This window comes from Prorops nasuta, unplaced genomic scaffold (genome assembly GCF_024137725.1).
Source record: "Prorops nasuta isolate Cenicafe-Biocafe unplaced genomic scaffold, Cenicafe_Pnas_1.2 PNAS00002, whole genome shotgun sequence".
NCBI classification, from domain to species: domain Eukaryota; kingdom Metazoa; phylum Arthropoda; class Insecta; order Hymenoptera; family Bethylidae; genus Prorops; species Prorops nasuta.
Window position 1 is genome coordinate 561,148 of NW_027116799.1, and position 10,901 is coordinate 572,048.

General features: G+C 37.1%; 1 protein-coding gene and 1 long non-coding RNA gene across 2 annotated transcripts; one reads left to right on the plus strand and one right to left on the minus strand.

Moving 5' to 3' along the window:
- The first annotated feature begins 4,573 nt into the window (after nt 1-4,573).
- Nucleotides 4,574-7,139, plus strand: LOC136777520 (uncharacterized). The gene is made up of 3 exons (XM_066733870.1): nt 4,574-6,697; nt 6,786-6,839; nt 7,041-7,139. The coding sequence occupies exons 1-3, from the start codon at nt 4,574-4,576 to the stop codon at nt 7,137-7,139; spliced, it is 2,277 nt and encodes a 758-aa protein (XP_066589967.1).
- A 503-nt stretch (nt 7,140-7,642) lies between these two features.
- LOC136777295 (uncharacterized) lies at nt 7,643-9,183 on the minus strand. The gene is made up of 3 exons (XR_010823225.1): nt 9,064-9,183; nt 8,122-8,960; nt 7,643-7,995 (listed from the first exon to the last, which is right to left on the minus strand). It is a non-coding gene; the product is annotated as an uncharacterized lncRNA (long non-coding RNA).
- Nucleotides 9,184-10,901: the final 1,718 nt, after the last annotated feature.

Below are 10,901 nucleotides of genomic sequence, written 5' to 3' on the forward strand. Positions count from 1 at the left end.
CGCCAGAGTGTAGGTCCTAGGGCATTCCTGAGCCAAATGCAATGTATGCAGGCCACTCTTCAGCGCATACAGGTACTTTGTCAAAGGAAAATAATTTTCTCTCCCCAAGGCCGTTGCGTTCCTATATAGAGCTGCCTGTTCAATTCCACCATAAGTGTTTTTCAATTTTTTCCTCAGCCTAGTCCATAATGGCGAAATATCGGATTCGTCTGTAGGACAGTGTTAATTAGTATTGGTAAAATTATACATCGATCTGTCGAAAATGATGATGAAATACGAGAGCAACCTTCGTCTCCAAAAATGTCCATCAAATTGGAAGACAGGTAAGTTATGGGTAGACCGGACTCGTCAACGTCGTTCAAATTGTTCAATTCCCTGTAGTAAAATACTCCGGTGAAACTGGTGTACAGTGCACCGGAAAATGTACCGATGAGGGTCAGGGTTGCTAGCAGAGTTGCAGCAAGAAAAACTCTTTCTGACGGGGATTTCGGTGATACATCCACTGGACCTCCCGTAATAAGCACGAAAGTCTCGTAAAAAGTCTTGCCGATGCTCACGGCTTTCTTTCTGCAATGACATAAAAATTGTGTCACTATTAGCCAGTTTAATTGTTGAGTCAAACGAGCTAATTAGTTTTTACCTGTGAATGGCAAATTTTTGTATGTAATACCAAGCGAAGAATATAATATTTGCCGATAGGAGCAGACAGAGCCAAACGAAGGGCTCGAAAATAAGATAGATCTGAGCCCACTTCGGAATTTGTAGAGCCCTTGGAACTAATATGCAAACTCTGTCAATACCAATGTAATAAGAGAAATCAATAACAGATCCGCCAGTTCCATACGGCTTCACGAAATACGACATAAAACTCATGTCGATCTTGTTGGACACAGCGTCCCCTTGGAAAAAACATTTGGTGATTTTCGTTGTTAATTGATTCGATTTGTTTATATCAATACTTTTCGTACCAATTAATCCAACGTAAGTGCCATTATCCAGTTGAGAGCCAAAATTATCTGTTGTTGGAAAATGAATTTGTGCGTCGAAATTTAGAAACTGTGCTGCCATGGCTAAAACATGACCATCCGTACCCCCATAGCCTTTGGAATACTTGTATAAATGGTGATTCTCACCCTCCCATAGAACCGATGGTCGTGTTAGAAATAATCCTATTCGCAGTGGATAGCCGTTAAAGTTTTCAGTGAAATCGTATGCCAGGATTGAGAAAATTTTAACTAGATCTTCCTTCGTTTCGTATTGTATCATTAGCACTTGTCCATATTGTCCTAAATTGGAAAATTAACTCTATGCTCGTTAACTGTTCATAAAAATTTATCAATAATACATACCATCCTGCAGTTTTACAAAAGGATCGTAAGTATAAATCTCAGTTTTCTTCTGTCGAATTTTTGAGGGGGAATACAAAACGTTCTGTATCTTTCGATTTTCCCACAGAGTTTTCAAATTCTTTATGGTCTTCGACAAACTATAGTCAAAATTGTTTGTTTTCTCCTCGATTATCAAAAATATATAATGAGAATCTACAGACCAGTTGATATTTTCGTCGTCCCTCAAAATCTCTTGCGAAAAATTCTCATCGGTTACTATGATATTTAAACTTTTAATTAATCCAATTGTAAAATTTAGCGAATTATTCCCCATACTGCTTTCTCCAAGTATTTTCTTACTAATTGGATTTTTCGTTAAAAATTCTTTTGCTTTCATTTCGGCTTTGCTTTCTTTTTGCGTTAAGCTATCAGCTTCATTTCTCCAAGCTGGATCATTTGCAGTCCCATATTCTCTGAGGAGAAAAACTACGCTGCATTCGGAGTGCACGGTAGATACGAGACTTTGATAGAAATCGTAGACTTCGGAAGAATTCTTGCATATGCCATAAAAATTCATAGTCTTGACGTCTTTCATCAGGCAAATTGTTGTGGACCAAAAATTAATAACGCTGTGCCAATTAGTCCCCCCGTTAAAGTAGGCACAATGTAACGCGTGTATTAGTAGACAAGCTGGGAAAAATTTCGAAAGCCACTAAAAAAATAAATATTACAACCGCTTAATTATTCAAGTGACTGCAGGTGACCATTGAATTTTCGAATTAATTATTTTTGTAATAAAATACCATAATGCAGTAATAATCAAACGACAGGATACTATTTCACTTAGGTGCTTGGCGGTTCGAACGTGTCGACGAGCGAGCATTTGTTACATTAGAGGATAGAAGGAAGAGAAATAACTGAGTATTTCCACTTCTCTTTCCTCTTATCTTTATCGCGAAGCACGTGCTCAATCACTATTTGGTAAACTGTCAGATTGCCTAGTAAAAGTTTTAGCGCTCGTCTTTCGACAAGAACGAACAAGGGTTTGGTTAAACAGTAAACCTACTTATGGTCTATGTACTATTTTCCCCGCATAAAACACCCTTAATAAATAAATTGAGGACACTTAACGTTGACATTATTCTGAACTTAGCAGTTTACCATAAAAAAACTTTGCCTTCCCTAGGGTGCTTTTACGCGGACAACATTCATTATACACCGTTGAGAACAAAACATTTAAGAAACATCATTTTTCTACATTATTGGTGCAGTGTAGAATATTTTTATATCCAAGCCAAGAAAATAACGCAAATTGGTTTTCAAGAAAATTGTTGCTAGTATAGAAATAACCAAGTTTTTGTAATCTTAATTTTCTTTTGTTATGGATTTGTAAATATTTTATGTACCTCTTCTGAATAAGCTGGTTATCGTGTCAGTAAATCGGTGGCATCGTAAATCATTGGGCATATTTTTTGTGAAATAACAGTATTTCGTATACACGATCAGCTTCTAAACGAGATATATTGTTTTAAAGAAACAGCCCTATTTTTCCAAGCACGGAAATAAATATTAAAAAATAACATACTTAATTTAGGAATTTTGTACTTTCATTCTATCGATAGACACGATTTTTTTGTCTCATCCCCTGGATTTCGCGAAGGATTAATTGAACGAAGGAAAATGATACACAACTTTGCTATTTGCCTCCCTTGTGATTGATGATGGTCTTGGCGATGTTCCTAGGATCTGAGAGATAATTTAGCTTTATCCAAAGCACAGGATGTTGATCGTTGCTGCATTTTATACAGATCCTATCGGAGTCATCAGGATTTTTTCCTTTAATTGCTTCGCTTATTGTAGACTCTTGAAACTTTCCAAGTACTCGTAAAGATTAAAAGCTATATTGATTATAACTGATAACAATCGAGCATTCTGCGCACAATTTCCACGATTGTTTTTTTTTTCTCCTCCAATTTTTTCTCCCATGAATCATGAGGGATTTCCTAAAAAAAAAAAAATAAAAAAAAAACAACCTTATCGTACCAATGCAGTCCTGTGTTGTTTTTTACCAGTTTCTCTCGTTAGCAATTCCGATTTACGTGTAGCTGCGTTAGTTTGCATCAACTCTTCTTGTTTATCCCAAATTTTCTATTCTAGCTAAAAGCTACAGCGGCTCGCTTTACGCTACTCAGGTCGATCGATACTTTTTATTAGTCAGCGTTAAAGTCCTCTCTAATATCTGCTGTACCGATTTTCGGGAAGTGTTTACTCATTGTCACATATTTTATTTGCGCCAAGCTAGTAGTTAGTAACGCGTAATTACCCTATAATGCACACATGCATGTTCGACTGACGATTGGAAAGTAAATATTTGCTCAGTATGGAGAAAACGTGTCGGCCAGAGGTAAAATGGATCGCCAATGACTCCCAGCTAGAGAGAGAGAGAGAGAGAGAGAGAGAGAGAGAGAGAGAGAGAGCTATCAACGAGTGAATAATAAATTTGCAATGTTCGGCCAAACTATCTGAGAAATTTGCAAAATATTACTAAGTAAATAATATCGAATGTGTTTTGTGTAAATTTGAAGGTACTCTTTATTTTAGTTCCTGGAATAGGATTGACATAAGAGGAAATTAGAACTTGCTAAATTCTGTTGGTTGATTAGTGTAGTTCCATCGAAGAGGGTGATTTACGAGCGGTGTCACCCTTGTTCTCCTTGTCATATTATCGACCTGCGACGATTAGTAACAGTGGGATGGCTAAATGACGGATAACGCCAAATGATGCTAATCGAGTTAACTTTTTATTATTATTTATTCACTAATAGTGTTTATTCACACTCACAGGCTTTTTTTTTTTATTTCAATTATAACGCTGCTTCCAGTTGTTGTCAGTCGAAAAACGATCCTCGTTCAAGTCGAAGTTCTACTCTAGTAATTAAACAATTACGAAAAGTCCAATTAAACCATATTACAAGATTATTAACTGCAGAAGAGCAGTAATTACCGATAAGAATCGGTAAAAATTTATTGAACGTAATTACAACTGCTTTTTATCACACTTAATTAACATATTTTTCGCGTCGAAATTTAATTCCAGCTCAGTTTAGTTCAACTCGTTTAAAGCCTCTCTCTCTCTCTCTCTCTCTCTCTCTCTCTCTCTCTCTCTCTCTCTCTCTCTCAATTATAGGGAAATTCTTCAATTGATTAAAAATGATCCAAATTGATTTCTCTTAGAATGTAAAATAATGAAGAAAATTGTGTTAGCGTTGATCACATGCTATTTATCGATACTAAAATCGACGAGTGCAAAATACGAGAATCTCAGGAGTCCCTTCGAAGGAGAAAATTTAATCTTGACTGAAAATCAGAGGAAAAATTTGAATCGAGTTCTGGAGCTGGTTCGGACCTCGCCGGATTTTCATCCGTTGACTTTATCAGTGATTTATGCCATCCAAAACACAGATGTTTTATCTTTGATCTCGAGATTTGTTGCGGAAAATTCCGATGGTGGCTTTCAGGTGAAGGCGACAGAGTTTCCCACGGGAAGCCAGTGGATGAATCAAGTAGGCCTTACCTGGATTTTCCTCGTTGACGATTGGCACATTGTCAATGCGTTTGTCCACTGGCAAAGTGAATTCTGGAAGTCAAGGAATCAATACCTCCTCATCTTCCTCGATAAGGACCACCCGAGGCCAGCATGGAAGCCGATCTTAAAGATTTTGTGGAAAAAATACAACGTCTACAAAATTCTCATTACTTCGATCCTCGATGACTTTGAGTGGCTCGTCAGATACTTACCTTTCGATTTTTCCAATGGCCAATATGGTAGTGCACAAAGAGTCTTTCCAATGAACTATTTGCCAGAGGACAAGGTTAAAAATGTGAAGTACAGAACCTTGGAGAAAAAATTAAGTCATTCGAATAACACTACAGACAAACCCAAATCCTCGAACATTACCTTCAATTATCGCAAAAGCTCCAGACTCTTCACAACATTCGACAATTTAAGAGGCTACCCAATGAGAGTCATCGTCTTTGAATCGTTAATGATGCGAATCACCACCGACGAAAGGAAGAACATAGCAATGTTCTCCAGGCTGGACGCAGACGTTATGAAGGAACTCGAGAAATACTTGCGGTCAACTTTCAAGGTTAAAGTTTTGCAGCGTACAAGTGGCTCCGATCCATTTCAGGAAGCTTTGATAGCCATACGTGACGTAGAGACAGAAATAGTTATCACCAGCTACTTCATGAAACAATACGAGTTCAACAACAACTACGAATTCACCAAGTCAATTTACGAGGATAAACTGTGCTTCATTGCTCCGAATGCTGGTCCCGTTCCAAAGTCCTACATGCCAGTAGTGCCTTTTGGACTGTCCTTCTGGATCGCTCTGATAGCTTACAACTTGATCATCACGATCCTGTGGTACATACTGAGCCACTGTAGTCGGTTTATCCAGCACAATGAGCCAATTGTGAAGCCCTTATCGAAGGACCAGTACATTTTGATGGAGCTGAAATGGAGGAAGGAAAAGCGGGCTCGACACGTTCGAAAGATGAAGATGATTGCGAAGGTCCTTCGAGGAAGGATTAACTCGACAGAAGGGAATGGGGAAAATAATAATGAATGTTGGATGAATGATGAACCACTGGAGATTCATCCTCGTGTTCTAGCATGTTGCGATCTTATAATTCTGTCCTGCTACCCTCTTCAGGGTATCGCGGAATCCACCTCCCAAAGAATTTTTCTTTTAACCACCCTCTTCTTTGGTTTAATAATTGGTGGTCTCTACCAGAGCTACCTCGTGTCGACCTTGAGCGAACCCTTGCAGTATCCACAAATGGTGACATTGGAGGATGTAGCAAATTCCAATATGTCCATCATTACAAAATATGCCAATTTGAAGGATACCTTCCAGGATGATTCACTTCTGGAGAAGACATTGAGGGATAGAATAAAGGTGGTTAAAAATGAAGAACCTACTCTCGATTTAGTGGCTTTTGACCAGAATGTTATAGCAATGGGGAGATTAGACACACTTCAGCTTGAGAACCTCACGAGATATTACGACACCGATGGTCAGAAATTACTGCACATTGTTGAAGAGTGCACGGCTACTTACATGCTGGCTTACGTCGTGGCACTTGATTCTCCCTTTCTGGAGAGGGTCGACGGACTAATCCTAACCATGCAGCAGATTGGCTTGAGGAAATTGTGGTACGAGAACATGATTAGGCCCGTACATGCAGAGGAGCAACGAATGAGGCATACGTACGCCGACAGAAAAGTTAAATTGACTCTGGACCATTACTCTCTCACATTCCTCGGACTTTTTCTCGGTCTCTTCGGCTGTACGTGCGTATTCGTTTGTGAATTTATATTTGCCAGAAAATATAATTGATGCTTTGTGAAATATTCTTCGCACGAATATATTTATTGATTTATGTTAACAGGAGCCTCGTGTATACTCGTCTTTATTTATTAAAATGTTTGTTAAATATAAACAAGTATAATTCAGATTTTTAGTAAATTCTCCATGGTTTTTATTTATTAACTCATTGATAATCAATTTTATCTTTTCAAAAATTTCACATTGGGACCTCCAGGAAATTCATGGTATTTTTATTTGCAGATAATTATGCATATATGGTTTTTTGTATAACTCAGTACTCTTTATGCTATACTTTAAGGAAAAACAAATATTGCAGGTTTCTTATTCGCCTTTCAATAAAATAATTGGCAACAATTTCAATACTCAGGACAAACAAAACAGTTTTTGCCAATGTTTCGATTTTTCCTTACTATAGTATTGCGGAGGACGTTATAGTAAGATAATGCAATTAAAAGTCAATAAAAGATATTAAAAACTTTTATGATACGCAGTTTAAAATGTTGATCAAATACTGAATGACTTTTTGTTGAAATACCAGTGAATCGTGGATCTATACACCTCTTGTTTTAGAGCCGAATCGTGCAGGTAACAAATTTTTCAGAATTATACCCGCATAAACACTTACTACTATACTGTCAATAAAGAGTTATGATCTATTTATATGTGATTGGGACATACGCGTGTTATTACACGACAATTATGATGCGATATAATAGCCAGCACGAGATTTTGTTGGAAAGTTAAAGGTCCAGCTGATCGACGCGTGTTCCTAAGTGTCCCAATAATGCAATTCTGCGATTAAAACGTACAAGAATTCAGTTGTCCTTTTTATGACAGTTTGAGGCAAAGCATGAATAATATTAAAGTTTTTGAAATAATGGATTGCTCCACTGATTCTCATTAAACGTTGACAAATCATCGGTTGTAAGAAAACAATATTTTATTCATAAAATTGTGAATACAAAGAAGACAAATTCTCATGAGTTTTAAAATGGCATCGTAAATGATACTTGTACTACATCTTTTTCGTTATATAAATACTAACATATATTCAGCTACTTTGACAAGAATCTCTTATGCACTCGTATTGATTTGTTACAATGTTTGTAAAAAAGAAAGAACAATTCAGATTTTTAGTAAATTCTTAATGGTTTATTTAACACAGGCACAGCGGTCGTTTTCGCAATATTTCCCATTGGGTGCTCCAGGACGTCCACCACTGTGTTCGCAGGCATTCATGCAAAGGGACTCCTGCACCTCGTTACATTCTGCTGTAATGAAAAATGTACATTACAGATTTTTGCTCGCTTTTTACTGTAATAATTGATAATAACAATTATACATGCAGTATTTAGAACGAACGAAACAGTTTTTGCTGTAACCTCGATTTCACTTACCAGCATTGCTGAGTACTACGTAGCAAGATAATGCAATTACAAGTAAATAAAATATATTAATGAACTTCATGATGCGCTGATTAAAATGTTGATCGAGTATTGAATGATTCTCCACTGAAGTAGCAGTAAATCGTGGATTTATATACCTCTTGCTTTGGGGTCAATTGGTGATAAGAAATTTAAAAAATGACTCATCGACACTTATTACTATCAATAACGAGTTATGATTTATTTGTGCGATTGGGACACACGAGCGTTATTATACGACAATTACGATGCGATAAAGTCAAAGCACGAGATTATGCTGAGAAATTAAAGGTCCAGCTGATCGTAAACGTTTCGCAAAATTATAATAATTTTAACCCTGCGATTAAAACGTATGAAATTTCGATAGACTTTTTTTTTATGGCAATGCGGGGAGCAATGCATGCATTAGGGATGGTCTTCTCGGTTCTCGTTAAACGTTGATGAATCATATTGGCTGTGATAAGAGAATACAATGTTTTATTCATGAAATTGTGGATAGAAAGAAGACAAAAATCCTATAAGCTTTTTAATGGTGTCGTATAAATGGTACTCGTATTGTATCCTTCCCGTTGAAAGTGCTAATATTTATTCAGTTACACCGACAAGAATCTCGCATACACGCGTGTTGATTTTTTGAGAAGCTCGGATAATAGAAAACACCCATCGATATGTTTTTGTAAATTGTTGATGGTTTATTTAGTTCTTCGACAGGTAACAGCTACAGTGTCCATCGACGCAATATTTCCCACCAGTTCCCCCGGGAATTCCACCCACGTGTCCGCAGGCAGCTCTGCACTCAGCCTCGGTACAATCTGCGTTAATAAGAAACATTAAAGATGATATAAATAATAAATAAGAATTTCACTAATTAGACTATAATTAAAACAGATTTTCAATATATTCAACTTCACTTACCAGCATTGCTGAGTGCAACGTAGCAGGACAATGCAATCAGGAGTAAATAAAAAATATTAAACAACTTCATGATGCGTGGTATAAAATATTCTTCGAATTCTGAGAATGATTTTCCATGCAAATGCAAGTGGAACTTGGATTTATATACCTCTTGGTTTAGGGTCAATTGGTGATAAGAAATTTAAAAAGAATATGACCCATCGACACTTTACTATCAATAATGAGTTATGATCTATTTATGCGATTGATCAACAGAAACATTTATTATTTAGAATAATTATGATGCGATAAAATCGAAGCATGTGACCGTGCTGGCAAATTCAAGGTCCAGCAGATCGCAATGTTTCGTAAGAGTCCTAATCATGTAATCCTGATGCGATTAAAACGCACGAGAATTCGGTTGCCTTTTTTATAACGCTGTTTGGGGCATGAAGCATGAATATTAAAGTTTTCGAAAGAAGAGGGGTGATCCTCCTGATTCTCGTTAAACGTTGATGAATCATTGGCTGTAAGAAAATACAATGTTTTATTCATATAGAATTGTGAATACAAAGAAGACAAAAATCCCATAAGCTTTTTAATGGCATCGCAAATGGGACTCGTATTCCATCCCTTTCCGTTGAAAGTGCCAATACATCATGAAACCTTTATAATCTTTTACTCTCGTTCCTTCTTATATCAGCTCCTCGACAATTAATTCTACGATAAAAAAAAATGACCGTTCGTAAAAAGCTAATAAGCGTTGCCAACGCTTATTCTTATATAGCATATATTCTCGCGAGCAAATGCGATTGATCATTTTCAATCTCCATATAGCTGTTTATATGCAATCTATTTGAAACTTTTCATTTCGGTCGACTAGAAAGACCATCTGATATTCTCTGCTTTTTACAGAAATATATATATTTGCATAATGTATCGTAAAGCCGCGGTGCTCTCGTGTGTCTCGCTATGCGAATATCATGCAAAAATCTGTCCTGGATTTTACTACAAGCGCATATGAAAATTCAAAGAAATGACCGGTCGTTTGTTGGATTTACGCAGCTAATCAAGACCTCGCGTGGCTTATTCGTCTAATTTAAATAATTAATTCTTCGCTACTTCTTATGATAATTGGCAAAGGTCGATTGCACGGATAGAAGTATAGTTAAAACTAATTGCTCCATTATATTTCCATGGTAATTTAATAGATTGACGCGTGTAATGCAAAGACGCTACCTTATACTCAATAATGGATTGGCTTTGACTGACTTTTAAAAGAAGCTAGTGATTCCAGCCACGTACTTCATTTGTTCAGATCTCTCAGAGCCCTCTAAAATACAATTAACCAGCATTCCGTTGTATCACCAAAGTGCTTTATCGTTCATTGCCATACTAATGTACCAGCTAAATAAACCTAAGACCATTTTATCCAGCCTCAGAAAGGTGTAGCTAAATGTAATTTTCATCCTTTAAGACCAAACTTTCCAAGGAGCAGCACTGTGGTGTGGTCTCGATGTACGGATGCGATAAGGAACTTTCCAAGTGCAGCTCGTTTAAAATGCATCCGGCCTCGTGAAAGGAAAAATGTTGACACTGAAAATTATAAATGGTTCTTTGGGGATCTGGAGAGAGGTGAGATGAGTGGAGCGTGTTCATCGGTAAAGCTCGATTGAAAAATAACATCGAGTTTTAGCTCTGCTGATGCATATCCATGAAAAAACCATTATGGTCCAACGAAGCTCCTTCTCTCCTTTCCCTCGAAAGAAACTTTAAATTAGCAGCTCTAAACGAGAACTGTCGTACCGAGTAAGGTCACATTCTCTCCCCCCCCCCCCCCCCCCCATTTTTTATTCACG